The sequence below is a fragment of the Camarhynchus parvulus genome, chromosome 25, assembly GCF_901933205.1.
Source record: "Camarhynchus parvulus chromosome 25, STF_HiC, whole genome shotgun sequence".
Lineage (NCBI taxonomy): Eukaryota > Metazoa > Chordata > Aves > Passeriformes > Thraupidae > Camarhynchus > Camarhynchus parvulus.
Window position 1 is genome coordinate 2,974,908 of NC_044595.1, and position 23,738 is coordinate 2,998,645.

At 50.1% G+C, this 23,738-nt stretch overlaps 2 protein-coding genes across 5 annotated transcripts in view; one reads left to right on the plus strand and one right to left on the minus strand.

Moving 5' to 3' along the window:
- SMG5 (SMG5 nonsense mediated mRNA decay factor) overlaps positions 1-17,740 on the minus strand; it is a 31,142-nt gene extending 13,402 nt beyond the window's left edge. Inside the window, exons 1-11 of one of the 4 annotated variants that reach the window (XM_030965401.1) lie at positions 17,620-17,740; positions 11,295-11,393; positions 10,583-10,706; positions 9,817-9,973; positions 6,893-6,982; positions 5,528-5,617; positions 4,483-4,561; positions 3,761-3,886; positions 3,260-3,328; positions 1,230-1,438; positions 972-1,109 (exon numbers count right to left, since the gene is read on the minus strand). In XM_030965401.1, coding sequence (XP_030821261.1) covers positions 972-1,109; positions 1,230-1,438; positions 3,260-3,328; positions 3,761-3,886; positions 4,483-4,561; positions 5,528-5,617; positions 6,893-6,982; positions 9,817-9,973; positions 10,583-10,706; positions 11,295-11,393; positions 17,620-17,696 — 1,258 coding nt within the window. In that variant the 5' untranslated portion in view covers positions 17,697-17,740. Of the gene's footprint in view, positions 1-971; positions 1,110-1,229; positions 1,439-3,259; positions 3,329-3,760; positions 3,887-4,482; positions 4,562-5,527; positions 5,618-6,892; positions 6,983-9,816; positions 9,974-10,578; positions 10,763-11,294; positions 11,394-17,619 lie in introns of those variants that run through there. The other 3 variants (XM_030965403.1, XM_030965402.1, XM_030965404.1) reach the window with 3 other exon arrangements.
- Positions 17,741-19,392: 1,652 nt separating this feature from the next.
- TMEM79 (transmembrane protein 79) lies at positions 19,393-22,612 on the plus strand. Its single transcript, XM_030965405.1, has 4 exons — positions 19,393-19,489; positions 20,635-21,474; positions 21,684-21,897; positions 22,116-22,612. The coding sequence occupies exons 2-4, from the start codon at positions 20,745-20,747 to the stop codon at positions 22,318-22,320; spliced, it is 1,149 nt and encodes a 382-aa protein (XP_030821265.1). The 5' UTR covers positions 19,393-19,489; positions 20,635-20,744; the 3' UTR covers positions 22,321-22,612.
- Positions 22,613-23,738: the final 1,126 nt, after the last annotated feature.

The following is a 23,738-nucleotide window of genomic DNA, read 5'->3' on the forward strand; positions in this document are numbered from 1 at the left end:
AGCTCCACAGACTGTTGCTGGCCAGCCCGGGGTCCAGGGCTGCAAAGGTCAGCCATCACCTCCATCAGAGTCTTCCACTGCAGAATAAGCAACCCCAGAAGAAAGATTCACTTTCTAAAAGCACCTGGGAAGTCAGAATTCCTACTGCCCAAGCTGGGCCACTCTGCTACCAGGCAGCCTCAGTGCTCAGGGCTGCTAAACCAGAATAGAACAGAGCTGAATTCTAACTCTCCTCCCCAACTTTCTGCTGTCAAAGAGCTGAGTGACCCACGGAGCAGGGCAGGGACATGTGCTCTGCAACTACACTGACCTGACCAATCCCTTTCCTGAAAAACATGCATGGAGCCTTTCCAGCAGCCCTGAATCACTGTGACAGCTTCAAAACCTGCAGAGGAGGGGTCGTTCCTTGCTGCTTTTACCAGAAACTCCCTCACCCTGTATTCAGTGAGGTATTGCCAATGGACTGTTTGCAGGGGAAAGGTTCAGCAGTTTTAGTCACTGCTCAATAAAACCCCCTTGCCTGAGCAGAACTGAGGTATGCTGAGAGGGCCTGTCTCCTTCAGCCCCACTCTGCCCCTTCTGCCTCCCTCAGCCCGGGTGTTTTACACGAGATCATCTCCTCAGTGGAGCAGGAAAGCAGCCAGTAAACATCAGCAAACAGAGACAGAGAATAAAATCTCAGATTGGGATAAACAGATGATGAATGAGCTGCCAAGAGGTACAGAAAGCAATCTCCTTATAAAGAAAGCAACACGTCCATCCTGCAGTGATTCAGATACTCAGAAAGAGCATCCAAGTGGAGACAACTCAGCACATCAACCCCCTTTGGGGATTCCAGACCAGAAGTAAAAGATCAGTTCACCTCTGCAGTACAAAACCCATGCCCAGGGGAGAAAGGGGAGAAAGGGGAAAGACAGCTCTGTAGGCAGGCAACCTGGGAGACCCAGGTGCTGCCATCTCTGTTCTCTTACCTGTGCCATCACTCTGAAAGGCTGGGACAGGATTTTCCCCTTCTTCTAGCTCAGCCTGGAGGCGAATATTGACGTGATTTATCAGGTGAGAGAAGAGAGCCAGCGTGAAGGCAATGGCTGCACTGTACTGCTTGGAACCTGCAAGCACACAGCACAGTGAGATGGAGGAGGTGAGCACTACACTAGTTCAGACAGCAGCCCCAGGCTAACTGTGCTGCTGGATGCTCACCAGGAAATTCCCAAACAAGCACTGCTTACCTGCCCTCTTGAGGCTGTGAACGCTCATAAGGCAGATGATCACCATGCGAAAGATCAGGAGATCAGGAAGGAAGGAGTAGCCACTCTCATACTCTTCTTCATCTTCACTAGTTGAGCTCAGGTTAGGAGGAGAGGGCAAGTAGAACAAGCACAGGTTGAAATCCTCCAGCACAGACTGGCAGAGAGATGTCAGCTCAGAATCTAAAGAGCTTAAAAAGAGTGAAAAATAAATAAGACTCTGCTCCTGGCATGTCTGCCCAGAAACTGAACCAAAACTGGCAGTTAGGCTGTCCTTCAGCACTAGGCAGGATGAAGCACGAGGGAAGTCAGTGACATTAATCAGATTATGTTTTCCTCTTTAAAGCTGCTTAACTAAAGACAAACAATACCTAGAGAGGGTCACCAAAACCCAGATTAATTTTCCCCTGGGAGCTCAGCAGTGGCCATTGAGATACACAAAGCACTTAAGTGCTAAAGGGAGCAAAAGTTCTAGATGCTCTGCTCAATGAAAAGTATTACACTGCCACACACACAGGACTCAGTTTTTCCTCCTCCTATGTCTCTCCTGCAGCCCAGAATATTCCAAAATTCTCCACAGCCATCCAGTCCTTCAAAGGAAGCATCCATGAGATCAATCCAATGGGCTGTGGGAGCCTCCTAGTTACAAAACAGACCTGCTTGTGAAATTTCCAGCAAAGCCTTTTCAGGGGATAGCGTGCTTGGGAAATTAAAGTAACTCCCAAATTTCTTATGTTCTAAATACATGTTGAGTGGATATTAGAGAAGCCTTGTAGTTCCACCTCAGTTTAAGGCAGTATTGGAAAGCCAATCCCATACTGGGCTGCATGAACAAGGGCAGAGCCAGCAGGTTGAGGATGTGTTCTCCCTCTCCATCCAGCACTCACAAGGTGGCATCTGGAGCACTGTATCCAGTCTTTGGGTCCACAGGACAAAAAAACCACCAAACAAAACCACGCTGACAAACTGGATTTAGTCCAGTAGAGGAATAGGGAACATGATGTATGAGAAGAGGCAAAAAGAATCAAGTTTGTTCAGCCTGAAAGACAGAAGGCATGGGGGCATCTGTTTCCAGATGCCAAATTGGTGATTACAGAGGATGGAATAAGACTCTCCTTAGTAGTGCACAACAAAAAGAAGAGAAATTATGGGTACACACTACAGAAAAGAAAAATGAGATTAGATGCAAGGAGAAAAAAATTCTATGTTGAAGGTGGTCAAACACTGGAAAGGGGACCAGAAAGGTGTGGGATTTTTGTCCTTGGATCCAGTCAAAACTCAGTGTGATGAGACTCTGAGCAAGCTCATCCAACTTCACATCTGCATCTACTTTCACAGTGAACACTACTTTGGGGAAGTACCAGATCCCCAAAAGGTCTCCTCCAACCTTAACCATTCCACAATGAATTTAACTACAGCTTGTATTTAAGCCCTTTAAAACACCTGTTCTGTTTCAAGCAGTAAGAGGTTTATTTAAAATCACTTGAAAACCACCTAGCAGAGACAGAGAAAATCCAATAAAAAATCTAAAAGCCCAAAATCACACAGCTATACAAAGCTTCCCATTTATTCCAACACAACCAGGTTTTGGTGTTTCTTTGAACAAGGTGTTTGGTTACAGACTTCCAAGAGCAGTGAACAGCCCCAGACGTGTGGACAGCAACTCTTTGCTGTCCCATCAGCCTGAACACAGGGCTTGCCAGGAAAAAGCATGTGCTGACTGCATGGGGTAAGCAAACACCAAAGGCACAGCACAGAGACAGCTGCAAGGCCCAGGAGCTCAGCATGCACTCAGGCTGGCTTGATTTAGACAAGGATTTAACCCTTTGGTATTTCAGCCTCCCCTGGAAACACAATCTTCATGCTCCATGCATGGATAGGGCAAAGTCTCAAGCCTTTTAGCAGAAAGCCTCAGCACAGGCACTGTTATCCTACAGGAAACCATCCCTTCCAATTCTGAGTGCCTGTTACTGTCAGTTGTCAATAGAAGACACAATCTGCCATAACCTTACCTGCTCTTTGGCTGCAAAAGACTCTGCAGGTACATGAAGCTCACCAGCAACCTCTTAATGTCTTTTCCTCTAAAAAGATGGAGGAGAAAACACTGTAAAGCAGGTGCCCTATCACAGACATGGGCTGGGATGACAGAGCTCTATTAACAGGTAAATCAGGTCTCAACTGAAAAGTCCATTCTGATGAAACTGGAGAGAAAGAAGACAGTTTATACACTGCCAACTTTCACCACTATGCCCCAACCCTCATGAACAACCCCCAACTCCAGGGAAGAGTGAGAAAATCGCTCAGTGCAAACTCTACACCTGGCCAGTATTTAGCTTTCTCCTGAAATTATGACCCAAGACAGCAAGATTGGGATCTAGAGTGGGGCTCTCAAAATTTGGGAACAGCCACCATGCTGAAATGGCCCATCTACCAGCTCCACTCCCCACAAAGACATTACTCTCAACCCCCTGCAAACTCTCAGCCTGCACCTCTCCTTTTCCTTCCCTTCTTACCGTTTCTTGCTTGGAGACAACTTCCTGGTCTCACATTTCTTCAGCTGATGGTACATCTTGGCTGCTTTGTCATACAGCCGCTTCAGGTTCCCATAGGCACCTTCGAAGGACACTTCAGACTGGATGCTAAAGCACCAAAACAGGACACAACCAAAGTTATTTCTCCACAAGGCTGCTCACGCTTTAGGGCTTTAACTCACTACCAAGTTATTCAGGCATTGAGGCATGAGCACAGGTACCCAGCGCTGCTTTCTGGACATGCTGGGCAACAAAACTCCCACCAATGGCTGCAAACTGCACTTGAGCTACCTCACAGCCTCCACCTGCCCTGCTTACACATATTCTCAAATCAGTGCCTTCAAGCCCGGAATTCTACCCTGCACACAGCACAGGCTGCCTCCCTCAACACCTCCAACCCACTTCCAGCCTAGAGGAAGCCCTCCAGGTGCAGCTCTGCACAGGTGATTAGTAACCAGCACAATGGTTTGGTTTGGTTTGGTTTGGTTTGGTTTGGTTTGGTTTGGTTTGGTTTGGTTTGGTTTGACCAAGGCTCACTCTCATTAGTCCTACACAAGGGTAAACCAAACTCATCTCTTTCCCCTCCCCTAAAATTTATTTGCCAAAACCAGAGCCAAGTCTGAAGTAAGGAGAAGGGGATCTGGCACCCACAGCAGCAGTGCATGGCTTCCCTGCTCAGGACATGCAGATCTGCAGGAACTCACCAGCGTAGGTAGCAGTAGGTTGCTTCCACATTGTAGTACTTGCTCCCTGCCAATGTCCCCAGTTGGTTGAAGGGCATTCCTGTCAGGAAGGAGAGGGGCAATGGAATTTACTTGGAATTCTCCAATGGCCCTGGCTAGAAAGTAAAGCCTTTCCCTTTCACTACATTGCCACACAGGAGGGAAGCCAGGAGACACAAAGAGTAGTAAAGGTGTAGTACAAAGGTCTGGACTACTGAATCCTTCCACCATCCAGGATCTGTTTTCCATTTTACAGAGCTTTGAGATCCTCCCCACCTTGTGCCAGTTATCTGTGTAGGAGAGAAGAGCAAACAACACCTCCTCCTTTGTATTAACAGTGGTGTGGCCTTGATTCCACATCCCTGACACAGACATCATCTTATCAGCATCTGAGAGCTCCGTTGCACCTCCTGGGGTGCAGAAACTTCTGCCACTTTTATTTGGGAACAGCCTTTCAAACAGTTCAGTGAGAACTCTGCACAGACAGAATGTAGAGAACATTTGGCTGGAATCACACACTTTAGGTATGACACACCCTCTACTCCAGCACTGATGTGTTCCCAGAAAGAGGCACTTCTGAAGGAGGAAGCAGCACATGAGATATTTTTTTTTCCATGGGTAAAAGGGGAAGGTGACTGATAATGCTCTGCTCCTGGCAATGGAGAGCTGGATCTGTGCTTAGCCCAGAGGTACAGCATCACCACAGTCAGGGAAGTCTGAGCTTCTCAGAGGTTCTCAGATGAGTACAGTGAGGTCACTGGCAAAAAGCAGTGACTTTAACTCCTCTGTTTGGCTTGCCAGCAAAAGAAAAAATCACCTGAAAACCTCCCAGCAGAGACAGAGAAAATCTAATTTAAAAATCTAAAATTCATAGCAAAAGGAGTTATTGAAGGAAGCAACTTTAAACCAGAGGATCAAACCAATCCTCTCTCAGCTGCAGGATATAAACCTGCAGTGTAGCACTACATTGTTCTTATGTTGCAGCAACGTGATTTTAACAACTATAAATTCATGGGAAGTCACTCACCAACTTGTGGTGCAACAGACAGGGCTTGATAGTAAAATCGCTCAGCCAGCAGCTCTGTGTCCACACCTGCCAGCTCATTCTGATAGCGAGCTGAAAGGAAACCACACACACTGCATCACAAACCCAAAGGCAGCAGCTGCTGCAGAGCAGCACAGCTTCCCTATTAGCAATACCACAAAACTTGAAATACTGGCCAAGTCAACAAATCCACCAAAGAAGTGCTCTTGGCAAGCACTGCAACACGCAGGGTTTGCCAGGCCTCTCTGAACCCCTTTTCTTTCACCTGCTCACACCACACAACACAACTCCTGCCCTTTGCAGCCAAGGGCAGAGCCTGCCACACTTGCAGCATCACGTGAACAAAAGGAAAATGTTCTTCTGCTCCACGTGTTAAGTGCTGAGTCACCTATCCTTGAAGTAACTCAGAGTTGTGTACATTTTCCTGTACCTCAGACTGTATTCTAGGACAGCAGGGTGTGAAATCAAATTGGCTGACTTCATAAAATACCTGACTGTGGCTAGACTGAATTTGATTCATTTATTTTTGCTTTTTTTTTTTTTTGACAAATGTAGGCATTTTGGAAACCTTAGGTGACAGCTCTGTGAAAAGGTGAGCACATTTCTCTCCCACCACTCAGGTAAGTCATTCCTACTACCCCCTCAAGATATTTATTTCAATGCCATTCTTAGGCTGATTCACATGCAACACTAATGCCAAACAGCTTTCAGCAGCTTGGAGGCTGCAGTGTCAGACACATGTACCTGCACCACTCTTCCAAGAGCTGCTCTCCACACAGCTGCTTTCTCCTGCCTTTACTCCCACATGTTCACTATCAAGAACCTGACACACTTACCACACACTTCAGGAGGTCGTGACTGTGGGACAGTCATGCCTGCTATAAAAAGGATGCCACACAGCCAAGCACAATGACACTGGGGCTTTGCTGAGGCAAAACTCTGGACTGATGCAAAATATTGCCTAAATCTGATTTTCAGTCCCACTGGTGCTGATGGAAGTGGTTTTTAAGTCACAACTAAGCAGTCCAAGCTGAACTCTCTTTGATCCCTCATACTGCCAAAACAACATAAATAAAAGCAAAGGCTTCCACTCTCACAGCCATGGCTACAGCTGCTCAGCAGCAGCAAATTCCTCATCTACCTGACCAAATACAGAGCTCCTGCAACTTGCAGCAGTCCACCCATGAGGATTTCAGCTTATCCCGGTCTGTGACAAAGGTGTCAGAGGGAAACAGAATCTGCGAGTAACCTTGGCTGGTGCCCAACAGCACCAGCCTCACATGGTGGGTACAGGCAGCATCTTTTTGCCATTGTAAAGGCTGCCCTGAGAGGCAATGGTGTCCTTACCTAGATCTCCCAGATAAACCAGACACCGGTGACAGGCCATCTGTGCCCACTCCATCTCCTTCTCTGACGCAGACACGGGTTTCTTGCAGCCTACAAGCAAACACAGAACCACTCAGAGCACTGGGAGCAGGCTGCTGGGAAGACACCAGAGCTGCCCACGCCTCTGCCCAAGGCACCCAAAGCAAACCCCTCATGGTCAGACCTCACTGCCGGCTTGTAGAGCAGCACTGGGTCACTCTTGTCAAAACGTGGAAAAATAAATGCAGAAAAGTACTTCCAGACTCTGCTGTTCATCCACTCTCCCCTGGATTCCCTTGTGATGGGGCACACCACCAACAGTCACTGACATAAATGAGTGTCACCATGTCTGTAAGGTCTGCCACAGGCTCCATCTGCCCTCACGTGAGAGGACAAAGGCCAACTCCTGTCTATATGATTGTGTGATCATGTTAACACAGCACTGAACACAAGTAATACAGCTGATCTCATTAGCATGGCTAATGAGGCCTTCATGGGAGCAGGAACACACCCCTGGAAGCCAGAACAAACTCTGAGCACTGGGCACCAACACACAACAGGGACAGACCCTCTCCAACAATGAAGACAGAAACAAACTCATTGTCTCAGGACCAAGATGTAGATTTAGTACTGACAAGCCAAAAACGAAAGAAATTAAACAAGGAAAAACTAGGACAGAAATCTGTGCTGCAGGCAGGGCAGCCAGAGTCAGTTAGGGAAAACTGCCTCTGGACAACAATGCCTTTGCAGTGGGTTCAGAAGGCAACTGAGCTGGTGACAGGGCTGAAGGCACAGCCTGGGAAGAGAGGCCACAGACTTCAGGCTTGTCCAAGTTGGAGAAGAGGAGGCTGGGGATACCTCATTGTTCTCTGCAGCTTCCTGAAGAGGACAAGGTGCCAGTCTCCTCTTCTTGGCATCCAGTGATAGGACACATGGAAATGGTTCAAAGATGCATCAAAGGAGGTTTATATTGGACATGAGGGAGCCTCTCCTAACTAGAGGGTGGTCACACCCTGAAATGGGTTTCCTAGAGAGCTGGTCAATGCCCCAGACCTGTCAGTGTTTAAGAGACATTTAGACAATGTCCTCGACAACATGTTTTAACTCCTGGTCAGCCCTGAGGCGCTCAGGCAGTTGGACTGGACAATCCAACTTCCCACTGAAATAACCTTGTCTATTCTATACTAAACTTATAAAAAAGAGCAATTCAAGCAATGGAAAGTGTCAACAACAACAGAGGAAGGCTGCAGCCAGCTGATCTGAACTAACTGAAGTCATCAAACGTGACTCAGTTCCTGGGAAGGGCACATGCAGGCCACAGTTCAGCCAGAGACCAGGAGGCAAAGGCTGCTGTGCCTTCACCTCCCCTCCAGAGAGCAGCTGCTGCTGCTGGGCCACCAGGCTGGACTCAGGCTGGCCTCAGTCCTCCTGCTGCCAAGGACTCACTCACACCTTCTGGGAGAGACAGTTCCCTCAAGCAGCAATCCCAAAGAAGGTTTTGAAGACCAATCCAGTCTGCACTCTGCTTCCCTCCTGACTGAGGCTAAAAGGGTGGACATGAAATCTGGAGGCTGCAGTGACCAGTGAGGAGCTGTTTCCACTTACCAAGAGGCAAGGTCCAAGCCACACTGCACAAATACACAGCCTTCAATCTGGGACCACATACACCATTGGATTCACCCTCCCTTTTTTTGCTCTGAATCCTCTTGCTCCCATTCACATAATCATAAAGCTGTGCCCAGCCCCATCTGTGGTTTATATGAGATCCTTTCAGATCCATCCTTTCTGGATAGGCAAAAGTTACATCTCTACTCTCCAGTTACATGCTCACCTGCAGCATCCTTTTAAATGAAGAGCCCAAACACACCAAGAAACCTGAACAAGGGGAGCCTTTCATATGCAATCACCCCTCAGGGTATAAACCCACCTGGAATGTGCATATTGAGGATTTATTAATTCTGCAGTACTGAGATACATTTCTAAAAAGCAACACCTGCCAAGAACATCTGCCTTTTAAACCAACACTTTGAAGCCAATAGTGACACCATCATTTCCCAGAGCTAAGAGTAGGATCCCAGCAAGTTAAACCTTCTTTTGCTGAGGACACACTAACTTCCCTTAGCCAGGTGCTGCTGCCCTGTCCCCTGCCAACTTTAAGCACATCAGTTAAACCTTTGCTAATACAGCTCACAAAACCAAGGCTCTATTTCTCACCTGGACACCCCCACAACAGAAACATGTACCCTGAGGCCACTGAGTACAACCCTGGGCAAACCCAAGACAATCTAGGATGTGAATGCACAGGCAGTCTTGAGCCGTTTCAGAACTGTAAATACTCTTATTCTTCCTCCTGTCACAGGTACAATACCTCAGATTTCCCTGCACCTAAGGCCATGCAGAGGTCACATGGGCCAGCTAACATGAACTACAGGACCTTTCTGTGCTCTCAGTCCAAGATTCAGAAGCCACACAGTGAAGAGAGCACAGACAGAAGAGGCACCAAAAGGAGGAAGAGTCTTAGATCTAGTGAATAGGATGTACTGACAGAAATCTGTTGATTTCAAGAAGCTATTCCCCTGTTTGTCTGCCTTAACTCAGCTTTTAAAAACATTCTATACAGACAGCAGTGCTCTTCAGTTTTCCATAAAAATCTGCCATCACCAGACATTTTTCCTAAAGAATTTTCTCACACTGTTTTCTTTCTATTAGAAACCCTTCTGTCTTCCCTAATTTTGTATTATTTAAAAGAACAAGTACCACAGAAAAGAAAGCAGGACAGTCTGTTCTAAACAGAGACCTTGCTAATCAGGAGGGGGAAAAAATTCCCTTGAATGCTGAAACAAATATGGACTAGTGCAAGGAGAAGCCACCTGTGGGGGTGACTTCCTATGAATTTATGAACAAACCTATGAGAGGGTCTGTCACGTGTGTCCAGTCAATGCAGCACTGCAGCTCCAGCTGGTAGTGGGACTGGATGTAGAGCAGGAGGTGCTGGTAGAATCCTATGCCAGCCACCAGGTGAGTCCTGTATGCACACTCCAGGGTGCTGCGGCTGTGGATGTGCTGGGAGAGGGAAAAGGAGCACGTTAATGCAGCTCTAGGCACAATTTAGGCTCAACTGTACTGAATGTGAAGCAAGACATTGGTTTTGCACAGCTGTGTACCTCCTCCTGCTCAACAGTACTCCCCCAGTAGTATTTACTAAGGGTTAACATCAAGGAGAAATACTTGTAAAAATAAATCAATAAAATCAAAGTATTTGGTTAGAGCACCTTAAATGCACCCAGACCCCTGAAAAGCCAGGAGAGCTCATGGAATCAGAGAGCACTGAGGATCTTCCAGTGATCAACTCTTGTAAAAACAATCAGCACTGATAAAGCCTCTTCAAACAATCACTCTACCTGGATAGATCTGTCTGATGAAGAGGGGAACACAAAAAATAAGCAAATTCTGTTGGAATGCCCTCTGCAATGGCAGGTCTCTCAACAGCACATTAGTGCTTAACTGGCCACTGCCAGACAAAGGCACAGGGCAGCTCCACAGGAATTTGAGAGTGCCCAGCTCCCCACCCTGGGCTTACACCACAGCTTCTCCAAGCAAATGAAGCTTTAAACTTTGCCTCACCCACTGCACAGTTAGAGACCTTCTCATGCCAGAGCCATAGATACCTGCCTTTTTATTTGTTTTAATGAGCTGGATAACTTCATAGTAAACCTTTCTCCAGAGCAGTTCTTCTGCTTTTCTTCCATAATCCACTGGATGCAGGAACATCAGCTTCACACAGAGCTCCCTCAGCCTGGACAGAGAGCAGAGCATTGTCAGTGGGTCCTGCAGCCTCAAACACAGTTGCCACTACAGAAGCACAGAAGAGGAAAATCCAAATCCGTTATAAGGGCTGAGCCAGGCCATCTGCCTGGATCACTCCCACACAAGAGCACCAGGAAAAGCCACATACTTAAAGCAGTGCCCTCTGGGCTCAGCTGGCCATCAGTGACTTCCTGAAGTGCAGTAATGACAAGAATTGGCTTGACAACTTAAAAAATTGGTAAGAATAATCCTCCTTGCTCAGCAACCCTGACCCCTGATAGAAGATTTTATACACATGTAAGAAATTTCTGCCCCACAGTTTTTATTACAAGGAAAGAATTGGCCAACACAAAGACAATTTATTTGTATCAATGATATCCAGGAAAGCCATGGATTGCATTGCTCAAGCACAGGTCTGAAAGCCAGCCTCTGCTTCCAAAACCTGGAAGGGTCCCAGCTCAACAGGTGCACTACAAACCAAATAAACATTAAAACTGCAGATTCAATACTCCACGAGTTGCTTCACACGGATTTTTCCCCAGCCAAACACAAAATACAAGCATGCTGCCCAACTTACTTGTTCCTCAAGCTGATGTTCTCTGGCTTGAACACATCCTGGTAAGCTGCCTTATTGCCAAGGATGAGATCCAGCCGGTGCACGGCCTCAACCACTGCCCTGCATGAGAACACAGAACCAAGAGTTTCAGGAGAGAAGGTCACCTGGGATCACTGCAGATCAGAGAGGGTGCTGCAAAGAACCAGCATTAGTGGCCTATTTAGTCCCACTGTCAGCACACTGCCCTGTGCCACCACACCACAGTCACTGATCTCCTTTTTGCACTCTATTTGAAGAAGGTTATGGAATACAGAAAAAAGCAGAGTTACACACATTTATAGGCATTTTTCTGCAGAACAGTGGTTTAATCACTGCTGCCTGTCTGATCAAATACATCAATTATTTCTACAGCTGCAAAATCAGAAATGTCTCTGGACTTGCTGGCAACCTCAGCAATTGAACCTGCTATACCTACATTCAGATTAATTTAAATGTCTTAAACTCTGTGATTTAAAAAAATTGATTGAATTCTAAAAACTGCTACTTTGATGGGGTAAGTTTTAATGGTGTAAGATTCAAACCTCCACCAACTCCTGTTTTCTTACCAATCTGCCTACAAAAGAAGGCAACACAAGTATCTCATTTGCCAAAACTTCCCCATCTTTGTTACAGGGATTCACTGGTTGAATCTCTAAAGTTCCCTCAGTGACAGGTAACAGATATTCAAACCCAGCCTAAAAGAGGAAATTTGTTCCAAGGTTTTCTCCCCCAAAAGCCAGCCAAAAAACAGAGTGAGCAAGCTCCAAACCTCTGAGCCATGCAAAAAAGTACTTTGGTGAATCATTGCCCAAGACCCTCCTCCTGGAGGAAGAATCCCACACTGTGTGTAAATCTCAAACACTCAAAAGTTTGTAGCTGTGAACAAATCACACCACAGTTGCGAACACTGTAGTGAAACAAACCCAGGACTTTCAGCACCATTAGTGCTGACCCTCATCAATAGCTCAGGGACAGCTCAATAAAGCACAATAACTGTCAACCCTTCCTACACAAGAGGTCACCTCCAGCCTCTGCCTTTGCTCTGCCTGTATCTGAGGTCACCAAAGCTTCTCCTGAAGTTAACCTTCCCCAGCTCTTCCTTAAGCAGTACATCTCCCAAGCCATCAGCTACCAAACCCCAGTGGTCCTTGCTCTCCCCCTCAGCTTCAGATCTACCCCACCCATGGTCACTCCTCATTTGCTCCAATTCCTGTCCCACCAAGAGCTGCTGGAGCAAGAAGCTGAAGACAATCATGATATGCTGTGAACACTAAAGAAGGCAGGAGCAGAGCAAACTCCTGCCAAGCAGAGCAGAGAGGGGCTACAGTCACTCTGCTCCCCCTCCCAAAATCACCTGCAGGTTAGGAACACCCCCATCACACTCACAGCACCACACAGTGACTGAGCCTGCTACTCCTGCATTGCTGGTGGACAAATGGAGCACAGGGCACCCCTAAACCAAAGCCTGCAAGCCCATGGTCTGGGAGATTGAAACCACCACCACTTCCTTGAAAAAAACTAAAAACTAAAAGATGTTACTGCAAAGTAACCGACAGTTTCCTATGCCAGCACCTTCCCAGCAAGGCAAATCTCTCTTCACAAACTCACTACACCCAAAGGAACCTCTATGAAAAAAGCTCTAGGACATTCCAGAGCTCACAGAGAAAATGTCCCATCTCCTGCTATGCCACAGAAAGCCTCTCACTCAAGGTAAAGAAATCTCACTTGTTTCCAGTAACCAGAGAAACAGGAAAAGGGAAGTGTGGGGAATAGCAGCATCTCATACAATGCCTTGGGAGAGCAGAACAGCATAGACTTGAACCAACTTCCTACTGAACAATCATGAAGAAAACCAAGGAGATAGTAAGAATCACACAAAAAATCTTCCTTGAAAACTAAAGATGTTACTGCAAAGAAACCAACAGCTTCCTTTTCCCAGTAAGGCAAAACTCTCTTCACAAACTCACTACACCCTAAGGAACCTCCCTGAAGAAAGCCCCAGGACATTCCAGAGCTCACAGAGAAAATGTCCCATCTCCTGCTATGCCACAGAAAGCCTCTCACTCAAGGTAAAGAAATCTCACTTGTTGCCAGTAACCACAGAAACATGAAAAGGGAAGCGTGGGGAATAGCAGCATCTCATACAATGCCTTGGGAAAGCAGAACACCATAGACTTGAACCAACTTCTTACTGAACAATCATGAAGAAAACCAAGGAGATGGTAAGAATCACAAAAATCCTGTTACGTTCTTGACATCCAGCCCCTCCTGCTCACTGCCCTCTTTCTCATATGGCCTGAAGGGCGTTTGCAAACTCTGCCAGCTTCATACCCTCACAGCAAGGGAAGAAGCAAGTAAAATACATTTTGGTTTACAGGTAACAGGCACTGAGTGTGCAGCATCCCTGCAAGCTCATATTGGGGTTGGGACAATCCAAAAAGCCCCCCAGTTTAGCTTCTCCACAACAGAACCCCACAAAGCACAGGCAATGGGCATCTCCTTCCTGCAGCATGGGACTGCTGTCACAGCTGTGGCTCTCAAAGTCCCTTCCACACATCAGGAGCTGACTGGATTCCTCTCAAAGGGTGACCAGAGGAAAGAGGAACTGCTGCTTCATTTGATTCCCGGAGAGAACTACAAATAAACTACAGTCATTGATTCCTGACACAGGCAGTAAAGCAGCTGTAAAGTAACATTCTGTGAGCAACAAATCTCAGCTGTGTGTGTCTGAAACAAATGCACGTGCCCATGACAGCCAGTGTGGGAAATGATCCCAGTGGCCTGCCAAATGAGAAGTACAGAAAAGTTTTCTTCTGGGGACAGAAGGATATCACCTTCCCCTCAAGGTGGCCCAGAGGGCATCTGCCATACAATCTAATTTTCTACAACAGCCCATGGATGGGCACAGGCACACATTTGGTATTTCTGCTGCTCTTTCAGTGTTTGTAAAGAAAGAGAGCTCATGAGCAGAGAGCAGCAAGGCTGACACAGTGGGATGTGGCTTGTCAGCCCTAAGGGAGGCCCCAGCTGAAACACTGCCTTGTCCACATCCACACAGGCCCTATGGTGCTGCTGGAAGAGAAGGAGGCAGGAGCAAAGCAGAATCTGTGACAGCTGGGGATTCCCTGCCAGGATCCCACATCTGTGGTGCTGAGGAAAGATGATTCAGTGAGGACAAAAGGGACAGGAGCCAGCCTCACTCCAGAAATGCTGGGAAACACCAACACAGGTGCTATGGACCATGCACTGCTGGAAATGCACTTTAGCATCTGTGCCCTCACTGGCCCAAGACCATGGATTGAACTTTCCCAACTTTCCCTAGCAGTTAAGAGCACAAATCCTGTCCCAGGACCCATTTTTCCACCTGTTGTGTTTAAACATTGCTTTCAGACAGCATATCAGAGCCACAAAGGAGGCACATCGGATGCCAGTCTATTAAAGGAAACAAATACAGCACATGGTGCCAAGCAGGGTGGAAACAGGCCAATGCCAAGTCCTCTCGAGCCATACAGACACTGATCTGTCCCTTTTCCTCCATGTGATTAACAGTCTGGGATGGAGCAGGACAGCAGGCAGAATTATTTGTCCCCTCTGTTTCTTTATTTAGGACATCACTAAGAGCCACAGTGTCTGAGGAGTAAGACATTATAAAGAGAAAAGACCTGCAAGTCATTTAGCTGTGCACTGGCATGTGTCAGTCCACAAATCACACTGCCTGGAACAGGCTGCACACAGCAACAGCAGCACTGAGTCCACGAGCTAATGGTTACCCAGAAACCTGTACAATAAACCTGGTCACCTTATGCTACAACATGCACTGTAAAAGCACACCCATGATAATGCAGCTGCCACATTCCAAGGTGAAACCTGGGAACTGTCAATTCAGGAAGACTTGGAAAAGATCAAAGAGTACCCTATGAGCAGCAACGGGCACCCTCATCTCTAAAAGGGCACTCTGACAGCCAACATGCTGCCAAGGACCTTGGAGACCTGAGCTCAGCTCCCACAGGCTGACAACAGGCTGATCCCAGGGGATCGCCGTTTAGAGCTGTGGCATTCACGCATCTGTGACTCAAAGGCGCCACTTAGTGTGACAGTCATGAGCTCTCAGGCCACACTCAGCACACAACGGGCTGCCCGGGGGGCAGGAAACTCCCACTTCAGGCTGAGACAGAGAGGAACTGACAGGAGACTGTTAAGGTGGGAACTGCTCAGAGAACTGCCAGCTACAGAGACGGAAATTTGTGGCCACTGCAGGCACTATAAATCCTGTGCTAAAATCACAATGCTTCCTCCCCACTAAAGAAGAGCTGTCCCTGCAGGAGGAGGGTGGTTCTTTTTCTGCCGTAAAAACGCTCTAGAGCAACCACACACCTTATTCTGCTACAAAAATTCAAACAGAAAACAACCCCTCCCTTGCAAGGATGACAATCCCTCCTCTGGCCACAGGCCATTCTCTGCAGCAGAACGTGAGGTTCCACTTGACAGATGAGCTGAGCAGCACCAGGAAAACAAAGCAGAACAGGTCTGGAACCACGACAAGGATGGTTTCAACAAAACACGTTCTGTTTTGCAAGCAGAAGCACACACGTCCTGCACATCCTCTCCAGGCCTGTCCCACACTCTGCTGCTCCAGCTCAGCCTCCAGCTGACGTGCTGGACATCACTGCAGGTGTCTCAGCGTGGCAGCAGCAGACACAGAGCTCCCCAGCCCGAGGTGCTCTGGGCAGGACTGTGCAGCCCATACCTCCATCACACTGAGCCCCACTTCTGACCTCACACCAATAAACCAACCCACTGAACCCCCAAAGTGCAGCAATGTGCTTGCACTGAGCACAAAATAACCACCACCCAAATCTGCAGTTACTGGTGGGGAGGCAAAATCCTGCCCTGCTGTAGAGGAGGGCAGTGAGGTCCCACGAGGTGCAAGGACACAGCCAATGTCATCAAGACAAAAAGAAACAGACCCCCATGTAAAATTCATCTCTTGTCTCCATCACTTTGCTCATCTTTGAGACCTGCTGCTGGAACTCCTGTGGATCTGTTGTACTGACAGGGAACCTGAGCCAGAAGGGAACAATTTCTGGGCTGCCCTCACAAAACAGGTCAGGAGCAGAGCAGAGGGGGCCTGAGCTCACCAAGGCCAGCAGGAGTGTCCCAGTCCTGTTCTCTGGTGCCATTTCCAATGCATGGTGTGGAAATGTGGGACCAGAGTCCCAGGGAGTGCTTAACTGGAAAGATCTGCAGCTGGAGCTGTTCTGCCCTCCACACAGCAGCAAGGTGCCCCAGCTCCCACTCCTGCTCATCACATCCTCTTCTCCAGCACGTCTCACATAATCCCTGCCTACTGCCAAAGCCAGGGACACCCTCTTCAACCCCCCTCTCCCTGGATGACCCCACATCTCACCCTTATTCCATTGTATCCCAACAACTCCTTTCCACTCAGCCCCCACCATTCTCCCTAAATCCCACAGAACTACTTTTTCCACCTCCCATGTCCTTACTCATCATCCTGGGTGTCCCCTTACCCCTGACCCCCTTCCTGCTCTCCCATCTACCTCCTGCTCCTATCTCTGCATTCCCCCATCTGGCCTGGATCTCCCACAGTCCCTTGGTCTGATTCATCTGCTCTGGAGCCACCAGACTCCTTTTCCCCAGCGGAACCCCTCCATGTATTGCTTATCCCCCCTGGATCTCATACAATTCCTTTCCCCACATTCCCTTTCCCTGGTCTTCCCTAAACCTCCTCCTTCTCCTCTCCCTTTGCACTGCATCCTTTCCCTGGATTTCCCCACAATTTCACTTCCATCTTCCCCAAATTCCATCATCTCCTTTCTCGATCTTCTCTGAACATCCCTCCGATCCCCTGTGCCCTCGTTCCCCCAGTCTCCCCTGGATTCCCCTGGATCCCAGAGGCACCCCAACCCCATCCATCCCTGCTGTTCCCTCAATTCCACCATGTCCTTCCCGAGTCCCCCGAATCCTTCACTGACAACTCCCCCATCTCATTTCCTTCCATCCTCCCTGTATCTCACCAACTCCTTCACCCTGGTCCTCCCCAGCCTGGCCCAACCTCCCCCATCCCAATCCCCTTCCCTCCCGTCACCCCCAGCCCCATTCTCCCTCTGCTCTCCTCGGGCACCCCCTGTTACCCTCCCTCCCCAGATGCTTCCCCGTCCCCTGAGTAACCCCCCGACCCCCTCCGCGCTGGTTCTCCTCAGCCTCATCTGGAGCCGCCCTGGCCCCTTCCCGACACCGGCTCCCTCCCCTTCCCGGCCGCTCCATCCCCTCCGGCCCCGCTGCTCACCGGTACAGCCGCTTGGTGTGCAGCACCTTGGCCTCCGGCTCGCCGCTCTCGCTGGCGGCCCCGCCACCCTGGCTCATGGCGCCCGCGGCTGGCCCGGCCCGGCCCCGCGGCCCCTCAGCACCGCCCGCGCCGCCGCCGCCGCCGCCCCCGGGCCCGCTCGGCCGCCATGGCTGCCCCCTGTCCCTGGCTGCTCTCGCGAGATTTCCCGCGGCGGCGGCGGCGCCGCGCCGGGCGGGCAGGGCGGCGGTGGGGGCGACCTCGTCTCGCGAGAGCAGCGCGAGAAGCCCGCACTTAGTGCTGGCAACATGGCGGCCGCTGCCTCACGGCCGGGCTGAGGGCCAGGGCGGGCCGGGCTGAGGGCCGGGGACGCCCTGTCCGGGGTTCTCCTGCCCGGGTCGAGGGCTGGAGCAAACCCCCCACGGTGGCTGTGGGGCCAGGAGCGGGGAGAACGGCGCAGGAATCCCTCCGTGCTCTGGGATCTCGCTGTGCCGCGGGTCCCGAGGGATCGGCCAGGCACCCGGGCGGGTCCTCCCCCAGTGGCGTCTGCGAGCTGAACCTTCTCACCTTTTGTAAACATAACTATGCCGGCACGTAACTTCTGTAGGAAAAGTTGCTCAATAAAATAAAAATACTTGGTATTATTTATTGCTCTAATTGTATTACTATCTTTATGAACATTTTATTACTATTAAACTTTTAAAATTTTAAAACCAAGTGATTGGCGTTTTTCACACTCAATAAAATAAAAATACTTTGTATTTCCAGCATTGTGTTAGGTGACGCTACATAAATATTCTTTAGGTGAGCGGGGATGTGTATTAGACGGGTTAATGTAAATTTTATCGTTTAAACGATGTAACTTCGTGTTACCCTTGGTGCGCTTGATTTGTGGAAAACTCCACCTTGCACCCTCGCAGGATAAACAAGGGCTGACTTGCCTGCCTCCTTTTTAAACTGTGCGTGAGTTTAGAGAGCTCTTTAACTTGGCACACCCGTGTGAAAAATGCGTATTTTATGACTGGCTTTTCGCAAATATTAAAATGAATATTATATGTGTTGTGTTAGAAAGTAATGCTGTGTTAATTCTCTTAAGTAGTGTGTTAAATATAGTTTTAGGTTATAATATAATGTTAAAATAGAAACGATGTTACGTAGAATACTTTTTTAAAGAAAGGACTCGCAGCGCGACAGCAGCCACAGGACACCTAAATCTTTCAGACAAAAAGAATTTATTGCCCTCTTATCAGAAGAAACGAACTTCTTCCCGCCTCGAAGGCGCTGTTAGGATTCAGATGAACAAGTTGATGATGACCAGACAGAATCCTGTATTTGAATGGAATTTATGCATCATGTATGAGGTGTATGAATATGCAACACGCTATTGTTTTTAAGGGTTAATCCTCTGTTAACGTGGGTCCTTTTTCAGGCGTATTTTGCCCAGAAAAAGGCACCCGGACGTCCGTAACTCTTTGTTTCTATTGTCTCATATTGTCCTAATTCAAATTGTCCAAATTATTATTACTCTAATTGTATTGCTACTTTTATAACCATTTTACTACTATTAAACTTTTAAAATTTTAAAAACAAGCGATTGGCGTTTTTCACACCCGGAACGGCCCGGACAGGGACCGGGGGTCCCCGGCCCGGCTCGGGGGGCAGCGCCGGGGCTGCCCCGTGCCCTCCGCCGAGCCCCGCGGGCCAGGCCGGGCTGGCACGGGCGGCGCTCCCGCCCCTCCGCCCGCCCCACCTGAGCCGGTTGGGCAGGTTTGAGGTGCAGAGGCGGCCGGGAGAGCGCTGGAATCGCGCAGGGTCCCGCAGAGCTGGGAATCCATGGAGCTGGAATCCCCCATGGCCCCCCGCCTGTGCCCGAGTGAGTGCTGCAGCCAGGGGAGGTGCTGGGGGCTGCGGCAGGGGCTGGGGTCCGGGATCGGGGGCTGGGGTCCGGGATCGGGGGCTGGAGGTGCGGGAGGCCCAGGAAGCTGTTTCAGCCCTGCTTCCGTGTGTGGAGCTCGGAGGAAGCCCTAAGTGCCTCCGTGCCTCAGTTTCCCCACGCCTGTGGGCTCCTGAGGGTGCAGGGATGAATGTGCTTTGGTTTTGCTCCAGTCTTTTCCCATATAACCTGTTGATAGTTAAAATCTGCTTATGGATAATTGGCAGTTCATTGGGGGAAAAGTCTCAACCCTCCACTGGCAATGTACTTCAGTGAGAGCTGTATCTAATTCACATGGCTGCCAGTTTTTGTCAGAGTATTTATTTAGTTAGGGCTCGTTAGCCCTATCTCCAGCAATTCTAGAAAAAAATCCCTTCCTTCAGTTTGGACTTCAGCACACTCAAACAGATGTTTTGTTCAAGTTTTCTCCTTGTCAAACTTCTGGACCAACTTAAAATTGTTGAGGAAAGAGAGAATCTACTTCGTTTTTCTCATTTGTAATACTGCTAAGATAATATAAGTTTGCTCCGGCAGGCGAGACACACAGGATGGGGCAAGAGGCAAGGTTCCCCTAAAGGGCAACAACATGGGAGCTCTGCCTGTGCCTCCTGCACCCAAGGAAGGGCGCCCAGCAGCCCCTTTTGCCCACCCCACATCAGTCTGAGCTACAAGAGGCAGCAAACCTGGCCCATGCTGGCTGTCCCCACGGTTTTGGGAAGCAGCCAGGTCACCTCTCCCCGGGGCTTGGCTGGTCCTGGCCCAGGAGAGAGCCACTGAGGAGCCAGTTGTATCATCAGGGCTGTGCCCAGCCAGAACCCCCAGGATGTTTGTTCAGCAGGGGAAGCAATTCCCAGGCTGCCCCGTTTTGCAGCCAGACCTGCACCTGCAGGGTTCCCCCCTCCCAGGACAGTACCTGACCCCACTGCCAGGGGACACCAGGCACTGCTTTCCCCTCCTAGTGCAAGGGACAGGTGGGTGGTGGGGGCTTCAGGGGTGCCAGTTTGCTCCCACTTTGTAACTGGGGCTGTGCACGTGACCCCAAGCATCTCATTTCTGATATAAATTGATCTGTCTCCTTTCTCCAGGGTGAGAGCAGAAAGGACAGGAACTTTGCCCCCTCTGAACACCTCAAGTGCAGGCAGCAGTGCTACCAGCCCCCAGCTGCGTCCCTGGCAGTGTGGAACTGAACACTCTCATGGCTGCTGCAGACCCTGTCCTGCCCCCCGAGGAGGTGGCTCTGCTCGACCTGGGGAAGGTGGCCCTGGACAAGGTGCCACCAGCCCCAGATGAGCACCTAGGGGACCCTGATGCCACCCTGCCATGGGACCAGAGTCAGCACAATGCCCGGGGCCAGCCGGAGCTCGTGGAGACAAAGAAGCGCTCGAGTCCTGAGGGGGGCCATGAAGACCCAGAGGAAGCTGTTCCCACCTGCCCCACAGTTGAGGCCGAAGATGATGAAGTTCCCCAGCTGCCCGTGATGGCAGCCCACGTCTTTGTGCCCATTGACCCGCAGTGCATCGAGCAGAGCCCCTTCAAGCAGAAGCAGCGCCCAACCCCATGGCCCCGGGAGGAGGACAGGGGGGATGTTCCCCCCAGTGTCCCCCCCAGTGACAGACCCAGCAGCCTCCACCACAAGCAGGTCTTCCTCCCCCTCGGCCCCTCACGCTACAGGAACCCACTGGGCTTTGAGGGGCGCGTGGCCAAGTCCCCAGCCGAGGGGTCACAGTGCCCGTGTGCCAGGGACTGTGGCACTGATAACCTCAAGGCCGTGGCATCGGTGGCAGGGGCCCTGCTCCTCTGCCCTTGCCTCATCTATGGAGCTTACATCTTCTTGCCCTTCGACGCCCCGCTGCTGCCCACCGTCAGCGCCCGCCTGGTCTACACACTGCGCTGTGCCACCTTTGCCACCTTCCCCATCGTGCTGGGTGAGCCATGGGCTGGGGTGTGAGCGCTTTGCTCCTGCTCTGGGCTGCATGAGCCCTGGGGCTGCAGGAGCAGAGCTGGGGCTGGGCTCTTTGTGGCTCTGTTGCTCCCACCAGGAGCAGCAGGGGGAGTTTTTGTCCCCTCCTGGTGCTCCCCAAACCCCACTGTGGCTCCTCTGGGCATGCACTGAGCCCCTTTCTCTGTCCCTCAGGAATGATCGTCAGCGGCATCTCCCGCCTCTGCTCCTCTGCCCTGGAGCCCTTTGGAGAGCTCCAGCGGGAGGTGGAGATCCACCGCACTTACGTCTCCCAGTCCGTCCACCTCTTCATCCTCTACTTCTTCAACATGGCCGTGCTGGCCACCTACCTCCCACAGGAGCTCCTCAAGCTCATCCCACTGCTCACCGGGCTCTTCGCCATCTCCAGGTAAGTGGCTCCTTCAGCCCAGGCTGCTGTTGGGCTCTGTCAGAGCCAGCCAACACCATCCCTTGGAGCAAACTCCCACTCTGGCAGCACCTCACCCAGCTCACCAGAGCCAGGAAGGGTTCCTCTTCCTCCAGCAGGGAAATCCTCACTGGTCAGAACCACTGAGTGCCAGCCCCATAGCATCACCTGGCTCAGCCCCCACCCTCTGCCTTCTCCAGGTTGATTTTCTGGATGTCCTACGCCATCGGCCGCTCCTTCCGTGCCTTCGGCTTCAGCATGACCTTCCTGCCACTCCTGGCCATGCTGCTCTGGAACCTGTATGGCATGTTTGTCCTGGAGCCCGAGAACCTCCTCTCCCTGGCAGCGCCAACGCCCGAGAGCCACTCCAAGGAGAGCAGAGCTAAACTGCGGCACTGGGGCTGAGGGAGGCCAGGAGATGGGGTGCCTGGACCCTGGAGGTGTGAGCCCTCCTTCGTGCCCTGCCTCAAGAGTCCTGACAGCACAGGGGTGCTGGCAGATCCAGCTAGGCTCCTTCTCCCTGCCTGGACACAGGGAGGTTTTTCTGGGCCCACAGAACCAGGCTGCAAACCCTCTGCACCAGGAGACTCCTGCTGGATGGTGAACAAGAGCAGGACACACTGAGCCCTGTTCCCTGGGAATGGGTGGGATTTGCTTCCCCTCCTGCTGGAGCCAGCTTTGACCAATAAAGCCCTTACCAAGCAGCTTTGTGCCTGGTTTGCAGAGGGTGAGTTAAATTTCCCTCAGAATGACTCAGAGCTTCGCCTACAGGATGCAATCATCCAGCCTCAAAATTATGTTTCCAAGAGGGAAAAAATGTTTCCCCCAGACTGTCCCTCTCCAAACCCTGCATCCCACTCCTGGGTCCCTGCATAGCCAGTCTCACCCTGTGTGTCCCTCCTATTCCTCCTGGGGGAGGTTCAGCACCCAGTTCACAAAGCAGTTGGTTGGACGGGAGGGAGGAAGCTGGGTTGGGTGACATGGCACCAGCTTTGCCACGGCTAGGGATGGCCAGTCCTCCCCAGGGTGCTGAGCCCCTCCTTCTGCAGACATGAATGGACCCCTGGGAGTGTCATTTCTGATGGCCTCAGTTGTCAGTCATAACCCAAAGCAGTTAAAAATCCACCCAATCCAGGAAAAGCCACTCCAGCTTCAGATCTGCCATGTATCTGGCTTGTCCCATCTCCCATCCTGCAGTGCTGGATCACAAGAACAGCCCACCCCAACCAGAGAATGGAATCAAGGACCTGAGGGACTGCAATGAAGCTGTGTCAGGGGAGGTGTCTTTGTTTGAAAGCCAGGTGTTGTCCATCCAGGAAGGCAGGAACCTCCCCTGCAATGGAAAATGTGACCCCCTTCCCTCCAAATTATTTTAACTCTGAAATCAAAGGGCTTTCAGGCAAAGATATGGGAAGAGTGATATACATACACTTCTTTACTAGTATGTGTATGTATAACTAGGCAAACAAACAACAATGTGAAAACCACGTTCACTCTCCTGTGAAAATTTAAAAAGTTTAATAAAGGGTCATAGGAGACAGGGACCATAGAGTAAAGGTTGTTAGGGTGCATTTTGGCACTCAGTCAAGACCACTCTTAAATACCTTATCCCTTACATCAGCCTGTTGCATATTCATAGATCCTTATGCAGAGTAAACTTTTTCCCAAAACTAGTTTACATGTTCCAAGAACTGTTCAGCATATCTCCTCCTTGGATCCGCCTTTTTAGAGCATGCATATTCCTTGGTTGTGGTTGTAATCCTTTTTTATCATCATCTTCAGTTTTGGGTCTTGGTCCACGCTGTCTTCAGACCATGGGTGCT

What these genes read in the sequence shown, in the direction of transcription:
- TMEM79 (XM_030965405.1), top strand. Translation starts at nt 20,745, where the DNA reads ATGGCTGCTGCAGACCCTGTCCTGCCCCCCGAGGAGGTGGCTCTGCTC. An exon ending in CACCTTCCCCATCGTGCTGG is followed by an intron (nt 21,475 to 21,683) that starts GTGAGCCATGGG and finishes TCTGTCCCTCAG; the next exon opens with GAATGATCGTCAGCGGCATC. An exon ending in GGGCTCTTCGCCATCTCCAG is followed by an intron (nt 21,898 to 22,115) that starts GTAAGTGGCTCC and finishes TGCCTTCTCCAG; the next exon opens with GTTGATTTTCTGGATGTCCT.